Source organism: Lutjanus erythropterus, chromosome 8 (genome assembly GCF_056507025.1).
Source record: "Lutjanus erythropterus isolate fLutEry1 chromosome 8, fLutEry1.hap2, whole genome shotgun sequence".
NCBI lineage: Eukaryota > Metazoa > Chordata > Actinopteri > Lutjaniformes > Lutjanidae > Lutjanus > Lutjanus erythropterus.
Genome location: NC_139324.1, coordinates 31,848,677 through 31,870,213, shown reverse-complemented (window position 1 = coordinate 31,870,213; position 21,537 = coordinate 31,848,677). Strand labels below are relative to the sequence as shown.

The 21,537-nt window shown below is 39.2% G+C and overlaps 1 protein-coding gene across 1 annotated transcript in view; it reads left to right on the top strand.

Moving 5' to 3' along the window:
• Positions 1-17,481, top strand: part of LOC146323088 (uncharacterized) — a 33,210-nt gene extending 15,729 nt beyond the window's left edge. Inside the window, exons 6-14 of the mRNA XM_084723897.1 lie at positions 3,187-3,252; positions 3,981-4,062; positions 4,344-4,394; positions 5,595-5,616; positions 7,021-7,047; positions 7,538-7,703; positions 11,040-11,156; positions 13,272-13,331; positions 14,482-17,481. Coding sequence (XP_084580023.1) covers positions 3,187-3,252; positions 3,981-4,062; positions 4,344-4,394; positions 5,595-5,616; positions 7,021-7,047; positions 7,538-7,703; positions 11,040-11,156; positions 13,272-13,331; positions 14,482-14,510 — 620 coding nt within the window. The 3' untranslated portion in view covers positions 14,511-17,481. The remainder of the gene's footprint in view (positions 1-3,186; positions 3,253-3,980; positions 4,063-4,343; positions 4,395-5,594; positions 5,617-7,020; positions 7,048-7,537; positions 7,704-11,039; positions 11,157-13,271; positions 13,332-14,481) is intronic.
• Positions 17,482-21,537: the final 4,056 nt, after the last annotated feature.

Below are 21,537 nucleotides of genomic sequence, written 5' to 3'. Positions count from 1 at the left end.
TGCCCAACCCTCCTCCACTCTGGGGAGTAGGGGGTCAGGAGAAACAACCATTTAATATGTGGTCCATGGCTCCAACTCACTATTTGGACTGCTGTACTCATTTCTGGATGGGCAGATGTTAAATATTGCTCCTTTAAATTATGAAAACACAAATTCCTTTTGAGATAAGAAAAAACGTTTTAAGCTTTTATTATTGTATTAAAGATCAAAGTAACAGATTAGTTTTCCTCAGCTGCACTGCTGTTGATAACTGTGCCACCGGCCCTGTCCGTTTTACAAAGTGGATTTCAGATGTTTTTCATCAAATCTCAATTCTGTTTTTTGTCTTTGCCAACAGTTAAAGAGGACCTCATTGAACCAGGTAAAAAGAATTCCTCCATTTTAATTCTTCTCTCCTCTGTCATTTGAACCTAATTGCTCAGCCACGATATATAAACCTCAGCCGCAGCTAAACAATTTACCAAGGTGCACCGCAAATAATTGCTTATAAGTATGACTCATAAGCTCTTTTCATCATTCGAGGGCACATTGGGACAACAGAAATAAAAACCAGTTCATTTCAGTTACTACAGTAACAGTGAAAACACAAATGAGCTGACCTCTTTAATTGGTGCCTGGTTTGAAAATCACTGTTCAGTATCAATAGTAATGTTTGAAGAGAGGACTTTTGTAGCACCGCTCTGTGTGTATTCTTTGAGCTAAACGGACTGAATACTTACGTCGTGTATTTCCCTTAAACTCTGAACCTCCTACAATACTTCAGAACATATTACATCTCCGCTGTCTCATCATCCGACCACAGGAACACCTTTTACATGGTCATTTTGTGCTATCAGTCATTTAAAAAAATGTACACGTCCTGCTTTCACGAGATATCATGTATCATTTTGCTGCACCTCCCTGTTTTCTGGACAAATTAATGGAAAACAGATGTGCCTTTCTATCAGAACATACAAATCACGTAGGAAGGTTACGAGGTGGGATTCTGGCCCACACAGTTTTACCTCCTAAATTAAGTGTGGTATGGTTTGAATAAAGAAACCTCCCAAATTACCTCAGTGTGATTTTATCACAATCAGAGTGTCACTCTATATTATTTAACTTTTCATGTAATGGTGTTCTCTTTTCCCAAATCTCTGCTTTCTCAAACTTTTTTTCTCTTTCCCTTTATTCTGATCAAATTTCAGCTTTTCCTGTCCAAAGTACATGCTCAGAAACAGAGATGCTAACTGGAACCATAAAGGCTTGTCCCCATAGGAGAACACTTTTTAGTGCTTGGTAGAAGCGCTCCTAAGGGTTCCACATGGAACCATTTCAGAGAGTTCAACCTAGAACCCAACATAAAGGGTCACACGTAGAGCCATCCGTGAAAGGTTTCAACCTCCAATGGTCCCTTTCCCACCAAATTAGAATTGGTTCTTGAGCTGGTTTTCGTTCTAGTGAACCAAGCCGTGTATCCACAGGGTTTTAGTGGAACCAAGGATGTCATCAACAGAGCGCTGCACCATGCACGATAATCTGTAAAATATGGCGGGTCCACTTTGGTTCCTAAGGAAAACCTGCAAGTTTTTTGTTCCAGCTGAGAACCAGCTTCACAAACCAGTTTACTTTTTGGTGGAAATGCTCAGAACAGTTCAAAACTAGGAGGCCCTTTTCCACCAAGAAAGCTATGGTTTTTGAGCTGGTTTCGTTCAAGATTCCTGGAATCCTAGTACTATCTAGTGAACCTAGAGTACACCGCACCCAGATGGGAACCAGCTTTTTGAGTTCTGAACCCATTTATTTTTGGTGGAAAAGCTCAGAACGAGAGTCAAAATTAGATGCTTGAGCTGGAACTGCTGGTTCCATTGAGTGGAAAAGGGCTACCTGAGGGTTCTACTCAGAACCTTTTCGCCTTCTAAGGGCGCTAACAAGAATCCACTCAGGTTGGAGGGGGGCTCTACTGAGAACCTTTTTATACACCATGGGATTTATCTAGAACCCAGCCATGGCGTTCTACTGAGAACCCTTATTATGTTGTGGTACAAAGAAGATTTCAACAATCCTTGAAGAACTCTTTCTTCCAAAAATTATTCTTTAGATGAAAAGTGTTCTTAATGGAACAAAAACCTTTGACAAACCAAAAAAAAGGGGTTTCTCATCAGCATATCGCTCTTGGTAGAACTTCCACCTATCACAAAGAACCTTTTTGGAACCCTTATTTCTAAGAGTGTTGTGAGTTTGTTTTACCTTGTTTATAGCAGGACATCCTCTTTTCTGTCACTCAAGATTTTACGTTTGGCTTGACATTTGCTGCTCCAGTAGTGCCAGCAGCTCAGATAGGAGGGTTACTGTTGGGCGTTGAAGACAAGGTTGCTATGGAAGGTCTGTTCCGTGTGATAACTGGCAGGGGAACATTTTCTCTCATGGTTTGAAAAGGCAGAGAGTCGAGAAATGGAAAGAGGGATGGAGAAAGGGGAGGAGGGCAAAGTACCGGCACGGCGAGGTGTTAAAAAAACAAAAGGAAAGAGATAAAGGGAGAAACAGAAGGTGGTGAGGTTAATGGGAAGGCCAGAGAGGTATAAAAGAAGAAGGAAGATAGAAATGAACACAGAAGAAAGGGAGCATCGGAGTAAAACTTGGCACAAAATATGGTTTCATTCATGTACTCGTCTGTGACAAATGGTGCTTTACAATACTTACTCACTATGATTTAGTGTCAGGAGGTGAAAGAATAGGTCACTGGATAATTGTGCCTGTAAGGCTCCATCAGCCTTAAAATAATTCTCCCATCTCACCTCGCCCTATCGAGAACTGTTCTGTGCTCTGACTCACACATGTTGTATAACTCACTTGGGTTTTCCCCCAGTGAATAGAGAGTCACGTTAGCATTTTGTCCCTGACAACACTAGCTCACAAGATCGCTGTCACACCCTGCAGGCAGGTAGTGTTGGTCTCATCGAGGACACCTCTGCAGGGCATTCACCCAGGGGCCATGAGGGACATGAGGGAGTGAGGAGTGCTTCTTCCATGATGGTTCATATCATGATTAAATGGTTTTAACAGGGACTGGTGTAGTTATTATAGTGTGTTAGCAAAACGACATCTGGAAGATATCCCTTTTGGGTGGGACAGTGAAAAGAGAATTTCCCTCCAGGGAGTGATATTGCATTTCTGTCACCAATGAGATCCAATTATTTGTTTCAGACACAGGATTTAACTTGGAAGATGCTCTGGGAGCAGATACTACAGTGGACGACCCATCAAAGTCAGGTAAGATCAGGGGTTAACTTATAATAGTTACTAGAGATTTTATCATTGTAAACAATAACATAAAGTTTCTCAAGTAGAGGAAGTAAATGCATGAGAACCTTTGGGTACACAGTTATCAGTGCAGACAGTTTCATTTAAGTGGAATCGTGATATCTGCCCTTGTGACCACAATCTCATGGATGCCTTTTTTATCATTTTGCCTGCAGTTTGAAACTATGTGAAACAGTGAGATTAGCCATGATGAACACAGTTACTGGAGTTTTATGGGATAAGCACCATCTACTTTTGAGGGAATAATATTACGCCTTCTCTAACCTGCAGGGTTTAATTTTATTACATACTCATGACCAGTGTGTTGGAGTCTTTATTTAGGGAACCTCTGCGGGGCGTAGAGCGCTGCAGAAACGAGTCCTAAAACCTGGACATTAGTTAGCATATTAGCACTTGCGGTTTTCTCCCCTTGAAGTCAACGGATTTTTGGTAATTTGCCTGAAACTGAGATTGTATTTATGATATGAAGGTTATCTTATCCCCACAGATTTCATTTTCTGCAGTAATTCAAAATCTAATACATGCTTCCTCCTTGATGGTTCTTATCATTTGCATGACAATGTTTTTGGTGAACATCTGGAACATATCCCTACTGAGTGGGACGGTGAAAAGAGGATTTCCCTACAGAGTCAGATATTGCATTTCTGACACTAATGATATCCAATTATGTTTTTCAGATTCAGACTTAAACTTGGAAGACGCTCTCAGTGTTCCAGTGGACAACCCGTCACAGCCAGGAAAGAGCCGCAGTGGGGGTCAGTAACTACTTATAACAACTGACCCTTCTTAAGTCTGGCCCCTTTTTGCTCTGTGCTAATAAATATCTAGCTAGCTAATATTTAAAAAAAAAAAAAAAAACGTTAGTCAGCTAGTTAGCTAGCGTTTTGCTCTGTAGCACAAATCTGGGTAAATAGCTAGCTAATCTACATCACACAGTTACATCTTTTAAAGGTGAGGAAGGCGATTCTGGAGAAACTTTATATTTGAACTCAACAACCAAACAAATCCTCCCTTAGTGCTCCTTCTTGTCCTGTGTACAGGCACAAACGCGACCTATCGCTGATCCGCTGGAATAGTAATGGAGCGGGGAGGTAGATGACTGCGAGGAATTTGATTTTTTTTAAAAAGTGCATTGGATTAGAAAAACCAGACCCACCTTTAAACTTCGAATGTTGGTTTTGTTTTCGACATAGATGAGCCTAGCGCATTGCTCAGTACAGGAAACAGAAAAGGAGAAATTTGACTGAGGTTTTGCTGGGTACCAAGCCTGCTCAACTGTTATTATTGCCCATAGGAAAGTTTGGCTTCACAAAACATAGACTGATGAAGGGATAGTTCTGTTTTGATGGAATGTTACTGTTTGTCAACATGACCACAATCTCCTGGATGCCTTTTTTATCACTTCGCACGCAGGTTGAAACTCTTTGGAACAGCGAGAATAGCCTTGTTTACCACAGTCGCTGGATTTCTATGAGATCCTTTTCTAAGGAAAATCACCACATCTTCTCTAACAGGGAGGGGTTAAAACTTTGTGCCTAAAGTAAGCCTAAACAAGGATGTTTTTTCCCTCAAATATTTTGTCAAATGCACACAAAAACCTCAACAGGAAGTAGATGGGACATTTGATATAATCTTTTTTTTTTTTTTTTAATTAGTGAGTTTATAAATATGCAAATTACAACATGACTTAGTTAAACCTTTAGACTGGTTTAAAGTTGTACTTCCCTTGCTATTTGAGCAGAGCAGTATTGTGCATTGGGCTCAGATAGGCTAATCAGCATTTTCTGCCTTCGTGCAAAAAAGGCATTGTTGTTGTTGTTGCCCTCTTTGTTGTAACCGAGTGGTATTACATTAACACTGCCCTATGAGCAATGACATCAAATCGTGAGGCAGCCATCTTTATGCACCCATTCCACTCTGGCATCAAAACTACAAGTTTCACCTCAGTTAATTGACTCATAGCATGCGGCCACTTCAAAACAGTGACTCATACATTGTGCCTACAGATATTCTTTTGGTGGATCTCTGTACTGTGAGAATGCCATTCTAATTTAATGAGCTTCGTTCCCATGACAAGAAAGCCATTTGACTCATTTTACCTCCTGGGTTCAGAAAGTTTAATTACCAGCGGCAAAGCCACAAACTTGACAGCAGCACTTCAATGCTGATTTATCCAACGCAGCTTTCCTCAGCATTCACCCTTTATTCCCCGTACGAAAGCCGATGCATGTAGGTAGCTGTAATCATTATAATCTACTGAAAGGCGCCCTTCTTTAGCGCTCTGTCATTAGCGGCTTTGTCGAGTTGAAGCAGGTAGAGGGCAGCCATGATGTCACAGGCGTATACAGACAGGCAGCACAGGAGGAGATAACAGAGTCGTTTGCATATCGAATCAAAGATCAGAGAGAGACAGACAGAGGGTGTGTTTCTCTCTTGGATATTTTATCTCTCTGATATTATAAACGCTTCTCCATATGCGCAGAAGGGACTTGTCATGCTGAATTATGGATGTGTGTGTGTGTGTGTGTGTGTGTGTGTGTGTGTGTGTGTGTGTGTGTGTGTGTGTGTGTGTGTGTGTTTCCAGACTGGTTAGACTGAAACTCTAGATCTTATAATGCCTGTGAGGTATAAACTACCACAAAGAGGGTAATCTGCTTCTCCTCCCCTGCCCTCTGCTTTTTGCTTTACATGCATCATTAACGCATTTAAAGGATAAATTTGTGGTATATTGAGTGTGATAAATGATATTTGATTATTATTATTTTTTTCATAATTGATTAATCCATCGATCATTTTCTGGGTTAATCAGCTGTTTTTTTGGTCCATAAAATGTCAGAAAATTGTGAAAAACATTGATCACAGCCCAAATTGAAGTCCTCACTTGTCTTGTTTTGTCCACAACACAAAGATATTCAGTTTATAGTCACAGAGGAGGAAGGAAACCAGAAATAGTCACATTTGAGAATTTGGACATGTTTTTAATGAAAATATGTCTCAACAAAATTAATTGACTATCAGAATAGCATGCAATTAATTTAATAGTGGATTTATATTCGATTAATCGTTGCAGCTCTATCAGAGATCAAGGAATAATGTTGAAACACTCGCTTCTCTGATCACAATGATACATCCAGTGTCCCCCTTTAAAATTTATATTCTCGGTTGGAATAACTGTTTTCGTCAGCCAACTTCACATTAATAGGAGTTCAATGTAATGCAGAATGATCACCGAATGAGTAAGTGTCTGTTTATGAGTCGTAAGAAATAATCTTATAGCAGTCGTAGATGCTCATAACGCTTAAAATGAGCAATATGTTAATAGAGTTTGACAGGCAGTAAGACAGGCAGCCACTTAACGGAAAGTCCAGAGTGTATTTTCAGAGCAGTGAGCTTTTATTTTCAGGATTACGGGCTTACCTTGACACTGACAGATAATTGACTGTTATAAATAACTGATCAGCTCATAGAGGCGTACCAGTCATTGCTTTTTATTGTCAGTTTGCGACGTTGGGGCCCCTGCAGCTGGGGGAAACAACTCGCTTCAGCCATAGGTTGAATATTACATAGAATTTCAACCGATTTGATATTCAGTGTGTGATTTTTTCTATTCTGACTACAGTACTCATTTTTTGCATGTGCAATTGCTACATATTGCTGCCTGAAATGATGATGCCTTTGCTCCTTTCATCACTTGTCTCTCTTTCTTTCTCTCCTCAGCACATGCTGCTGGTGCCACAGGAGATGGTAAGGCCTTTTTTTTGTTTGTTTGTTTGTTTGTGTTCATGATCAAAATATGCATAATGGCAACAAAAGTAATCACATCACTCCATCTTCAGTCCCAATCGCACAAATCCCAGTCAGATACAGTTGTGGCTTTGCCGCAGCAGTAGGGCTTATATAGCTCTGAAACTTGGTGGAACACACAGGATATTACTGGCATGCCACTGACAATAAAAAAACAGGATACAAGCCCCGGCGGAAAATGCCTCCCCCCTATTGTTTTAGGTTCAAACAATGTTTCAAACTGTCCTTTTTTTTCCCCCCGAGTTTTTGTACTATGAATTCTCAAGTGTAGTCACGCTACATCTGCTGGAAGTGCTGCTGCTGAAGCTCTTCCGCGCTGGAAGTAACTGTTCCTGATTCTCAACAGTAGAACAGTAGAATGACAGGTGCATGTTTGTGCCTGTTTAAATAAACGGTTCCTCATGTCGCATTTGATATGTGACTCTTATAGCGTTCATATGCAAAACTACTTCTCTTTACCCACTGTCATTCCAAACATGTTTGTGAATATGATATTCGTATAATTCGTGACTGTTGGTGGACGGTGCAGTGTCATGTCACTAACTGTATTTGTGTGTCCTTTGTCCTAAAACCAGCAGAAAAACCTGAAGCCCAAGGTGAGTTATCCTCCTCCTCTCTTTTGTTTTGGACACATTAACCCTCCCAGGCAAACATAACTGCAGCATAAGCACTCCCCTATTTCCTTCTGTGAGGCTAAGAGCCTGAGGCAGGTGTGCTGTTGCTGCAGCTGCTGCATGACATTTTTCAAACTTGTTTCTTCTGCGCTTGAACTTTCCTTTGAACTTGAATAAGTGTCTTTGTATAATTTCATAAATGACAAGTTCAGGCAAATGAGGGATGGGTGTACCTTTAAGTGACATTAAAAGATTTAAGTCACCTCTTCTAATGTGTCATGTCATATGGAAGTGTGACAGGACTTTTTTTTCCACTGCATGTGGTCGGAGATCCAATGTGTAGATTTATTGGCATCTAAAAATGATCTTGCAGATTGCAAACACCTCACCACACCCTCCCATTCCGACAGTGTAGGAAAAACATAGTTTGAGGTACTATTTAGCCGTTAACAAAAGAAATATTGTGACCAGGTGGCCGCCATTTTGGCTCTGGTGTCCAATGGAGACTGCCGAAACTCAGTTAAAATTGTGAAACAAGGCAGTGGGGATCAGATATGGATCAAGATTATACTACTACATCTCCTATTTCACACCTAAAACGTTTTGAAAAACATATTTTAGTGTAACAATTAGCTCTGGTGCAAGAAATATTGTAACAAAGCAGCTGCCATTTTGGCTCTGGTTTTCAACGGGGGATTCCAGAAACTCAGATGAAACTGTAACTCAAGGCAGTGCAGATTAAATACAGAACAAGATTATGTCACTACATTGCTAATTAATTTTTGCTTTAAATGTCTCAATAAAGTATTAATATGACATATTGTAAACAGGCGGCATCCATTTTGGCTCTGGTTTCTAATGGAGACTCCCAAAACTCAGATCAAACTGTCAATCTAGGCAGTGTTGAAGAAATGTGGCTTAAGATTCTGTTACAGAATGTTTCCTTAAATACTGTCAAACTGAAAGTTTTACTTTAGTTGTTCAAAAACCCTTCAGATATAAGTAAGTGTATCTCATGATTGATTTACAGTAACATAAACAAGTGATAAATCTTGATATATTGACAAGCTGTGCCATAGTGATTTTCCTCTGAACTCTGACCTCACTGCCTTGTACAGAAATGTGATAGGGGTTGTGGCTGCTGACCGCATGCAGTTCCCATAGATTTTTCTTTCCATAGTGTGTCCTGCCCGTCAGTTTCTCTCTGTATGTGTGAAGCTATGTAAACTGTATGTGCGTGTGTTCGTGGAACTTTTTTTTTTCACACCAGACAAACTGGTGTGACCATGTTGTGGTTTCTGCCCTCGTGCACTTGCATGTTCATGCATGTCTGTACCCACCTTTACTTCCCTTTACTGACTCACTACATTCTCCCATTTTATTCCACTTAATTTCACTGAGTCATTCAGTTTCTATAATGAATCTGGAATCACGCGACTTCTCTGACTCATGCCACTCCCTTGTTATTTTCCCAGATTTTAATTTTGTGTATCGCTGGGTTTACTCCGCTCTTTCTTGCTTTCTTGTGCCGTTAAGTTGCTGACTCATCAATTACACCCCATCATCATTTCTCCCATCATCTCTCTCTCTGTTATCACTTTAGCATATCCTGCCATTATTAGTCTGCGGTGACTGATGCCTCTGCAGGGAAAATAAAGAGCCAGTTTATATAAATGAGAACAATTAGAAAAAACAACGTCAGACAATAGACCTTTTCCACAGCAGCCATTTTGACATGAAATAGCAGAGTAAACACCAGTGTTACCAGTGATACTAATTAAGGTTTTGTCCCTTCGGGTCAAACAGAGTCAGGCTGCTGCTATTATGCATGTTAGCTGGAACAGGTCCTTAATTAGTATCATTGTTTAACATCTGTGTTTGCCCGACTATCTCATGTTATTAAGGCTGCCATGAAAAAGATCTTTATTATATTACAGTAAACAATCCATTCTGCCAGAGTTTTTTTCTTATATTTTTAGCTACAAATTTAATTTAGCCGGTTTGCACTACCTTAAAAACACTATAGTAGTTGAAAACAAATTGTTATATTTACTAACAAACTGAGTAATTTAGTGATATTTGTACAAGTACTACCATCTTGTTACATTGGATAAGCACACTATACTTTTACTTGTAATAAAATTCTAAAAAAAAATTAAGTTTCAGGGCTTTTAATTGTAGTGGAGTATTTTTTAATGTACTTTGACCAGGATTTCTCAATAATTTTCAAGGTCATCGTGACATTGTAAGTTGTAGGTTTGTATTCCTTTAAGGGACAGTGCACCCCAAAATCAAAAACACACATTTTTCCCTGGCCTTTAGTGCTATTCATCCATCTAGAGTTTTTTTTTTTTTTTTTAATGTGAGTCACAACATTTTGGAGATATCAGGCTTTGGGAGTTAATGACTCTCAGCTTGTGCCCAAAGTGCCCAAAAAAAGAAATCATGACCCGGTAACTCAAGATCATCCACAGACCTTGTTGTAGTTCCTACATGAAACTGCTCACGACAAAGTCTGTGGATTATCTTGAGTACCCAGGTCATGATTTTTGGAAAGAGACACTGGTTTTGAATTTCTCCAATGTTTTTTCTGTGTGTGTGTGTGTGTGTGTGTGTGTGTGTGTGTGTGTGTGTGTGTTTGTGTGTGTGCTTTGAACACCACAAGCTGAGTGCCATTTAGTCCCATGAGTGAAGGCAGCATCGCTACCGCTGATATCTCCAAACAACCCACACCGAAAAAAATCTAGATGGATAAATAGCACTACAGGCCTGAAGAAAAATATCTATTTTTTGAGTCGGGCGTTGAGTGAACTGTCCCTTTAACAAGCTATTAGAGGTATTGCCATTTGCTATGACACACCATGAAAACTATTCAGATCAGTGTTGTCATAGTAACTGGATTACAGGTGCAGACAGATCTATGCTGTCACTGTAACTGCTTTCAGAGGTCTAAATTATAGGATAGGCGAGTGATGCATCTCTCTTTCTCTCTGTCTTTCTTCTCTCTCTGTCACACACACACACACACACACATTAATATATGCACCCTCACGCACACACACACATTATGTCATGTCACTGAGCCTCGCTGCTGAATTGCCATTCATTACTTCAACTGCAAAATGGCACCCAGTGGTGATACGGCACATAAAAATCTCCATAAGTAGGTGTTACACAGAGTAATCACATTTGTATCATAAAACAGGTTAAACCTCATATGTTCAAATGGTATTTTCAAATGATATTGATAAAGCTGACTGTGCATTTGCAGCTCTGATGCACCGGTGTTGATTTGTCTTTTTTGTGTTTTTCCGACAGAGGCCAGCTCCGGCTCTGTAGCAGCTATCCTGTGTACGGTCGGTGTGGCTATAGTGGGAGCAGTCGCCGGATACTTCACCTACCAGAAGAAGAAACTGTGCTTCAGTAACAGACAGGGTAAGTAAACACACAATGTGTAAATTCTCCAACAGTAACAAAAGATGTAGTATTGTGAGATGGAGTGGGATCATGGGAGTAGCTTCCGTCACTATTAAACAGCCACCATAGCTGACTGTGCCGTCTAGTCCCACCCTACTATGCTGTGATTGACTACAACTACTGTGTTCTGATTGGCTGTGAGCACGACTGTAGATATTGGCAGCTGGAAGACATTTAGCAAGGAGATTGTGATGGATGACTGGATCAAACACAGAACTCTCACCCAGGAGACTGGGCTTTGTGTCCCGTCTTATTCTTTTCAGTTGTCAGTTGCAGTTTGGTCAGATTTGACACAAAAAGTACTTGGCGAGGTTTCGGCAAGAAAATTCCTCGAGTAGGTTTAGAAAATGAATCCCGCCTGGGCAGACTGAGGAAGAACAGACCCTTTCACAACATTTGAAAGGCTTTCTGGCAATCAGAAGGACTTGTAGTTGAGGCAACAAATACCAGCCAAAAAAAAAAAAACACTTGTAGTAACTAGCAACGAGCTAGCAATGGCTAGCAGGAAGCACACTGTTACCTTGAATAAATTAGATTTCTCTGCTTTTGAACATTGTTGGAAACTTTTTGAATAATGTATGTAAACACCTCAACAAAATATATAACATCCAGCATTTTAAGGCTTTTTCAATGCAAACTTAAATGAACCAAAGACAAGCTAAATGGCTAGTGTTTTTAGACGTTTTAATGCGTTAATATTACATATTATAACTGTAATGAAGCAAAACAACTAAATGAACATATGTCTAGTGTTTATAGACAATTTAATGCAGAAATGTTACATATTATAGCTTGAATAACCCAAAAACTAAATAACATGATACCTAACTGCCGTAAATAAGGCTTGATATTTGACTGGACTACAGCACTTATACAATAAATTCCTTTAGACCCTGTTTTCATAAACAATGATTCAAGTTTCAGTGACCTGCAAGCCAAGATGTTTTTTTCAACAAGTTCAATCTCAGCTGTGAAAAGGGCAGGTCCATTATTTTTTAAGTTTTTTCGGAGGTTTTTAAATCAAATTACGCATGTTTGAGCATCAAAACGCTGCCCTCCCAAGCCTTTCTAAAACCTTTACCCATGTGACCTGACAGGTTTCTGCATGATGATACAGCTACATAAAAACCCTAGCGCCCCTAGCAGGGAGGGGAGGGGAGGGCACCAAGGCTGTAAGCTGCATCACCGCTCTTTGCCAACAGCTGAGTGGGAGTTTCCATTTGTAAAACCTGGAAAGAAACCTAGATGGAGTCACCCTTTAATGAAGTTACCGGCATCTTTAGTAACACTTTGCTTTAGCCAGGATCAAATGTAAGATGGGTGGGGTGGGTGTGTGTGTGTATTTTGGAGGTCAGCAGTCTTTCGTTGAGACATAGCAGACTCAGCTTTATCCCTTAGAAAGTGTTGTCAATTACACTCCGCTCACACACACACACACACACACACACATACACACACACACACACACACACACACACACACACACACACACACACACACACACACACACACATCCTGCATGCCAATACTACCAATTCAGCAAAGTTTTCATTTACAGTCAACATGAACAGTAGACCATTTGGCTGAAGCAATGTGGGGCAAAAGTCAGAGCCAGAATGAATATGTGAATATTTATATTAATAGCTAGAATTGATCAATTTTCTACATTTGAATAAACATCACTCCTAGAAATACATTAATCTTATTCCCCCGCAATGTCTAAGACAGGTCAGTCAGTTTTCATGAATATGAATGATTCTCCCTCAGCGGCAGAGACTAAGGATTGTAAATGGCAACATTATTAGCATGTATATAGCCTGGAGCTGCTCCACTGACAACAACTGGTAAGCTGGACGGCTCAGAAATGAGTAGTTTTGAACCAGAAAACACATTTTTATGCTGGTGGTGATGATAATCAATTAGAGCCGAGAAACATTAGCATCCTCAGAAATTCCCTCTGGGTGGTTTTACATTCATACTTAATTTAGGGTCAGTGAACTAAACGCTTGTAGAAAACTGGCATGTGCTGACTTGTCTTGTTAATTTTCTGTGTTTTTGTGTCTGTCTAAATAGAAGCAGATCCAGAGGCTGCACGCAAAGCTGACGCAGCGGAGGCTCAGACAGATCCCCAGGGTACGACACAGACACACACACATAAAATATACACAAAATGCGCTTTAAAGGGATGGTTCTGATTATTTGAAGTGGTTTTGTGTGAGGTATTTATTGATAGTCAGTGTGTTGCCTACAGTAGATGATGGTTGGCACGTTTGGAGAAGAAGAGAGATTCACCTGCACAGAAGCTAAGCGATCTACTGTGTCGGGCAGGTTCAGCAACAAAATGTGTTTTAGTCCACCTAGGAAAAAATAACAATATCAGTTTAAGTGTTCACAACTTTGCTTTGCCGTCAGATAGCCTTTTCTGATGAGAAACTGCTGTTATAAAAGCTAAAAATCATTCTTTCCAACCAACCAAACTCCATAGGTGAAAGTATTAATTTTACCTCTGAGAACACAAGGGCTGCTGGTCTACCACTGCCTCAGTCTGTTAGTTTGTTTGTTATTTTGTGACTTCAGTGAATCCAAACTGTGCTTTTTAAAACACTGAAGTCACTCAATGATACAAACAAACTAACAAATCGAGGCAGCGGTGGACCAACAGCTCCCGTATTCTGTGAGGTAAAATGACTGATTTCAATAATGGAGTTTGTTTGCTTTTTTGAAGAGATATATTTCCCCTCAGAAAAACAACAAAAGTCCACCTACAAACAATCAATGTCAGTTTAAGTGTACACTGTATTTCAAATGTTTGTACAGTTTGTCTTTGCTCTCAGGCAGCCTTCTCAGACAGGAAATTGCCATCATATAAACCAAATCTAGCTCTCTCAAAACAAACCAAGCTCCATAACCAAAATCACTAATTTTACCTCACATTATTGATTTAGCCTATGAAGTTTGGTTGTCATCAGAAAAGGCAAAATAAATCAGAGAAAACATGCTAAATATAGCATACACTTCAACTCTTTTTTTGGATGGCTAAAATCCGTTTTGCTGCTGACCGTGTCTGCAGCGGTGCATTGCTTAGTTTCCATGCTGATGCTCCTCTCTGCTTCTCCAAACTGGGGCCGTGCCGACCAGCATCTACTGTTGCTAATATCAATAAGTAGTTCATACAACCCCACATTAAATGATCTGGAAAATCACTTTAAGAAGATATGAAAACACAGATCAAACACATACAGTACTCTGACCTTTACAAGCGTTTTTTTTTTCCTCTTTGCAGTCCTTAGCAACCTGTTGACCTCCTCCTAGACCAGCAATGATCACATGACTGCCTGGACCAACTACAGGCAAGCAAAGTGGCAATCTCACTGTTCGGCTCTATCATCAATAGAGCTAAATTACTGTGAGGCCCCAGAGTAGGGCTGTGTGTGTTTCTGTCTGTCTGTCTGTTTGATTGTGTGTGTGCGTGTGTTGGTCTGCGTGAGCCCGTGTGTGTGGTTGTTTGTGTGAGTGTGAGAGTGCACATGTGTGTTCATTCTTGTATGTGGGGGCGGGGGGAAATGAGGTAGATAGGAAAAAAGCAAGTAGATATATGTGAACCTTAGGGCTTTTATGATTGTTACAACATAGGAATTTATTAAAATGATTGGTCGAACTTTCTACTTTAAACCAAATCCAATGACTCTTTTTAAGAATGGACATTAAAGAGATTAAATCTCAAATTAAATATGACCATGAGATGGCTAAATTATAATAGAACTACCTTTATTATTTTATTTGTATGGCTAATATCCAGCCCTAGAAATTTGATGTGAATATAAACCAGTGACAGATATCGATGTTGTAGACATTTAACTTTGTACTTATATCATAAAAGTGGATTATTTTTTTTTGCTAATTCTGTCATTGTTATCTGTTTGAGCCACCCATATGATTTGGAAAATCCACTGGCACTGTTAAGTAAACCATATTTGTCTTTTGCGATGTATAATTTCCTGCAGTACAAGTGCAGGGTAGACGGATAACAGGGGGCTTCAATAACTACCACTGTATATTCCTGGATTCTGGCTAGGAAAAATAGCACAGGATAATAATCCTAGGACTCTGGGGATGCTGTTACATGGTCCAATGCGTGTTCAGTGGACCTCTAATGTCACTGTACGCGCCTGTGTGTTTGTGTGTCTTTGTGTTTTTTGATTGGTGAAGGGGCTTAGTTTTAAATCCTGTTGGGTGACTACCGCTTCTCCTCAGTCGGTTCAGTTAAAGTGAGTGACATTTCCAATTAAACAACACCAAAAAAAAAAAGTTTATTCATTGCGAATTGATTAGAATTTATTTGACAATATTGTCTCCCCACTTTTAAACATTTAAAGTATATTTAAATATTTTGAAAATGTACTGAAGTGAGTTGAAGTGAAGTCTAGTCAAACCCTGTTCCTGACATGGACAAATTGAAAAGAGGTCATGTAGAAATGTATTAGACATTGTTCTTCTGATGTAATATGTGTCAGTCTAGTTGTGATGCAGTAATTTCTCCTCTATAGTGCCTTTTACTGACACAGCCTGGCTTGACCAATCTGCAGACACACAGGGAAGAGAGCTACGACTGAAAACAGGCAAAATAGTAGATGAATGTGTCCATATATAGAATATTAGAAAGAAAATTGATGAATGCGTGATCTTAATTGATTCAAAAATTATCATTTTGATAGTTGAAAAGCCTCATCTTGACCTGCTTGTGTACGTGAAACTTACATTATTGTACATAATTGTAACAGCTGCTGTATATGTGTCCACATTGGTCCAGTTTGCTGTTTTATTCCAGTACTTTTTTTTAAAACTAATTGCATTCCAGAGCCTCTGTTGATTAATTTCAGTGGTAAAAAACTCTCCTCGGTGTGTGTCTCTTTAGTTGAGCAAGCCAGTTGCTGTCACAGTGTTTTTGTATCATTCATATTTCCACTCACCTGTGATTTTTATATGAATTTTACATCTAGCAGTGGTGCCTCAGAGCCGACACAGATAGTCTTTGGTCAACTTGTTCGCTGTGGTATTTTGTGATTATTATTATTGTGAAATGCCTCAGAAGCAGCGCTACAGCATTAAAAACGAAAAAAAAAGGCCCAACAGTTGTTGTTTTTTTGCAGCTGTAGCACAAAAAAATCTTAACTTCTGAATGTCTTTTTGTTGCCTTGCAGTTTTGTACTTGCTCTGCTCCCTTTAAACTTTGAAATAGGGTTATAGAGGTTGCATAGTGCTGCAGTTCATGTAAACTGTGTTACTTGTAAAGCACCATATAGCTGCAATACAGGACAGAGACTGTTGCTAACAGCCTAGCCTCAAGATGAGAAATACTAATAGTCTGTGATGTCACATAATGATTAATCCTACTGTATAAACTGTGGGCTGGATGCCGGGTCAAAGCTCTGTTTGAAATGCCTTCTCATCCTGTAACCTGTGATAGTTTCTGAACAACACACTGAACAAGTGGATAGAAATCTCTTTCTGAATCTGCAACAATGGCATGGAGGGATCATGCACAAAATACCCGTTAAATACAAGTACAAGCTTTCAAATAAAGCCACCGATGCCTTCAAAGACAGAAAATCCTCCTTGTAATGCAGCATCTGCCCACTTTGCAACAGGATTCAACAAAAGCACTCTGCTGTTCTGCAGTGCACATTCAGAAACCTTCCTGGGACTGATTTGATGTAAAGGTGACTCAAACAACATTAATCCCTAAAAAAAAAGAACAAGGCCTGCCGCTCGTGTTTTGAGCGTTCAGGTCCACATTTAGTCCCAAGCCGGTCAGATTCCTTGTGAACACAAACAATCGGAGCACAGCATCCAAACCAGAATGTAAAGCAAGGAAATCGTAGACTTATTGGGTCCTGAAGTGCACTTCCCAGATAATGCTATAGGGCATCAATCATTGCGCTGACCAGTCCTGCCTTATGTCCCCTCTTGAATATTCCAGAGAGGAAAACAAATAATGTCAACATGAGAGAGAACAATTGAAACAAGCAGAGATGTTTTGCAGGTGATTTTAATAACGATCTCTATGGGAGAAGCACTTTCCTATCCTGTATACATCTTGATTCATTAAACATATTTAGACAATTCATGTTTGATTTAGACAAGTGACTTTTCCTTTTTATTTAAATATTCTGTGTTTTTATTTTGTGTAGGAACTGTCTTCTTCTTTTTTGTCATCTGGCACTTGTTCTTCTGGAATTGTGTAAATAATGTTTGAGGAGTCAAATAAACCGTTTTCGTGGGAGTTGGTGTTTTATTTCCTTGTTAAATATCTTTGTCTGGTGTGTGTGCCTGTATATATTTGTGGAGGATTTTTTTTAATTTGAAGACTATTACACTGTTATAATCATGATATGATGCTTGTCATGACCATGAAGGAGTCTTAATGAATATTTAAGATGGTTGTTATTGATTGCAGTTTGCTAAATTATGTCCTTTTTAATGCAAAGTTGACAGTGTTTGAGATGTTTGGCTTTGTCCTTTAACTTTAAAATATACTGCAATAGGCCTGTGTGATTGGTTTAGAACATCGGTCATAAGAATATTATAAGTGTGTCATGAATATTTTACTTCAACTAAAGTGTTGCCATTTGGACTTGTCATGAAGAGGTTTTTAAATGTTATAAGGCCAGAGTTTGGTTCCTGGCACCCAAAGGTTGAGTCTGCTAATTAGGCAGCTAGCCCCACAGCTAACCGAGCTAACTGGCTAATGCTAGCTACAGATAACAGCAGACAACAATTAGACTACTTCAGCAACAAATAAACTAGCTAACTGCTGTTTGTCTAACAGGTAACTAAGCTAAATCACCTTAGTGTGGTACTCTGTTGTCAAAGTTGCCTTATTTCATTTAATGACATCTGTACGACAAGTTAGGTCAAGGGGAATACTCATGACAATGGTCACATGATGGCCAATGTCAAAACCAACTACATATGACAGTTTTATGTCATGATAAAACATAAAGCTAAACAGTTTGATAATGTCAAGTTTTCATAATGAAGACATGTTTGTCTTGGTTATAGTCAGCTTGTCTAACGAAGACATTTTACTCTTGCTTAATGTCAACTTGTAATAATGAAGACATGTTTGGGGATTAATGTCAAGTTGTCATAACAAAGACAAAAAATGTCTTTGTTATGACAGCTTGTTAAGGTTCTCCTTCCTCCACCCATCATTTTTTTCATTACATAATCATTATGACATAAATGAGTGAGTCACAGCACTCAAACATTCACAAAAACTCTTTCATGTTATGAGAGTGTAATAACAGTCTTATACACACACATTTTTTTTTTAACTTTAATATCACACATTGAACCACCTAATTTAACTCATTCAAATGTTAACAAAACATTGTCACAGCAGGTCACAGGTCTAGTTTATGCATCAGTGAAGAAAGATATTCAAATACAGGTATTTTTACAGTTTAGATACATAATTTAAAGTTGACAGAAAAATACCTTTATGCAAAGTTTGAGCAGCTGTTTGAACCTGTCTCTCTCTCTCTCTCTCTCTCTCTCTCTCTCTCTCTCTCTCTCTCTCTCTCTGACTTTTAGTGCATGTGAGCTGTTGGAAAGTTAAGGACATTCAGTTTAAAAACAAACAACCGTCATAAGACATGACTTGAAATGCTTGATATGTCAGGTATTTACAGAAGGTAACTCATAAATAGTTTTGAACTTTGAGAATGATTCACGGTGACAGGTCCATAAAGATACACCTGAGGCCCTCTGAGGTGAAAAATGTGGGAACCTACATTGGTTTTTCCTGCCAGACATAAACACACACACATGGTTTCTGCACAAGCGCGCACATTCATTTCATACCCAGCAGCCATTACGCCCACACCGACAGCAAACCATCTAATTAAACTCAGATCTGTGAGAGGCTTTGATGACTCGTGATTGACTCAATAATGGAGTTGATTTGATTCCAAGTGAATCACACTAAATCATCTTCCATTGTTGAAACCAGACAACTCAGCTGTGTCGGTGTCTGCGGGAGAAGATTACTTATAAAGTAAACACATGAAAGAAGCGTTCAGATCATAACGTAAGTAAAATATCCATACCTCTGTGTATTTTGATACTCATCACAAGTTAAAGTGGTGCAGTCATACAGGAGGTTTCCAGGGTGTGAAATTATTGTTTTACTGTTAATCTGACAGCAGCAGTTTAATGTTGGAGCACTTTGTCAACCTACTGTCCTGTACTGTTGGGTTTTTAAAGCAGTGGTCCCCAACCTGAGGATGAGGGACCCCCATGGAGTCACAAGGTGGTCAACAAAACTGGCTGTATCTAGAGCCAGTGTTTGCTTTTTGCATCCCGTTTTTCTGGTTTCTGTGTAGAAGCCCTTCCTCCTCAGCGAGTGAGAGACAAAGACAGAAGTGGAAGAGTACTGATAAATAGAAATCCTGTTACTTACAGAAAAGAAGAGGGGAGAAGCAGCCTAGCCAACATACCCTTAGAACAGCCATTCCCAAAATTAATAATGCCTTGGCCCAATCTGAAAGCAGAAAATCTGCGGCCCACCCAAACCTTTAAACACAACTCCGATCAACACACAAGACTAATTGTCCCAGCGGTGAAATATAAAATACTTTCCAGTGTTAATGTGACAGTTAAACTAGGTCAGATAAATGAAGAATAACACACTTTTAAATCCCATGGATTTGTTTTATGAATTCTGATTACTTTTAAAACAAATCATGAACATTTAATGGTAATTTCAAACTTAGAAAGCTAAAACTTAAAAACGTTTTATTTTTCATGACCTCTCAAGGCCCACCTGCAAAAAATAAAATAAAAGTATTTCTGATTTTGATTCTGAAAACTTACACATTGGACCTTTTCCTCACCAGACAGATTAAAATGACCCAATAAGAAAATATGCTTACAATTCACAGACAGCCTGGGATGAGAGGCCACAAATGTGGATTGCCTTGCTATCACAGATGGACTCTGCAAAAGTCATGGACCTCTTGAGTGAACAAAATGTGGTGAAGTGTCCTCTAGGGGGCCTTCCACTCAACAAAACGTAGTAGAGTAGCTGTTGTACTTTAAGTCACATAATAAAACAATTTTAATCCAACCAAGGACTGGAATTGCTTCACAATACAAAAACACGTCCCAACTTTAGGCATGCTGGTGCCCTTTTTATGTTTTTTTGCCCCTGCCCCTCAGTCAGCCTGAGTATACCACTGCAGGCAATAAAGGCTCACAAGGCAAATTGGTGGTTTGAAGTGAATCAGAGTTTAACACTCATCATGTTTTATATCTTATATAAAGTTTAATTACAATGTTAATGGCGATCACATCCGTCAGAGGAGTAAAATTTAGTGGATTAATTTTCCTTTAAAAAGTGGTGGAAAAGTAAAGTTGCACAAAATGGAAAGAACAAATACATTAAAGCAGTGTTTAAGCAAAGTACTTGAGTAAATCAACATTGTTAAACACCTGGAAAATATTCGTCAGAGCTTTTACCATTAGCTTGTAAGTATGGATGATATATAACACAACAGCAGGACAACTGAAGAGCGCATTTTTAGAATACAAACGTGTTTCCACCTATCAGCATCACCAGGAAACTAAAGCTGAGGATGGCAACAAACTGAAGGTTCATCCTGCTGAAGATCTACAGCAGTGGTTCCCAGTGTTTTTGGTTTGTGAACCCAAAATGAAACACTCGTCTTCTTGTGACCTCAAATCTCAGGTTACAACCTTTTTTGTGGAGATGAGTTGACAACATTTCAGTTTAGGATCAGATTTTTCTTCTCAGGCTGCTTCATGTGAAGATTTTTAGGCACCTGAGGAGGAAGTACTTCACAAGAAAAAAAGGAAAATTTCCTCTGACTTAAACAAATGCATTACAGAATTATTTCCTGGGTGTATATGTGTATATGTAGGTCTATTTAGGCCTATACAGGTGTAGGAATAACTTGTTTTATTTTAATTTATTTTATGCTTATCCCAGGGGCTCCCATGCATTTTCATCTCAAGGAACCCCTCTAATAGATGCGTGTTAGACGAAGGCCCCCAATTTTAGAGGATTTTTACTGAAGAAATCCTCTATGAGTATTGTTTTTTAATATTTAGGTTTGATGATAAGTCTTCGTAGTCAATCAGTGATGAAATTCGGATCACCAAAAATTAGGAAATCAACCAAAATGACCAATCCTGTTTCTTTCTTTGTTGCTCCTACTTCCAAAAAATGTTATAAAAGTTAAAATATTCTGTTCTTCTTTTGCTGGAGACCCCCTACAACCCACTAAAGAACCTCTGTTGGTTCCCAGACCCCAGT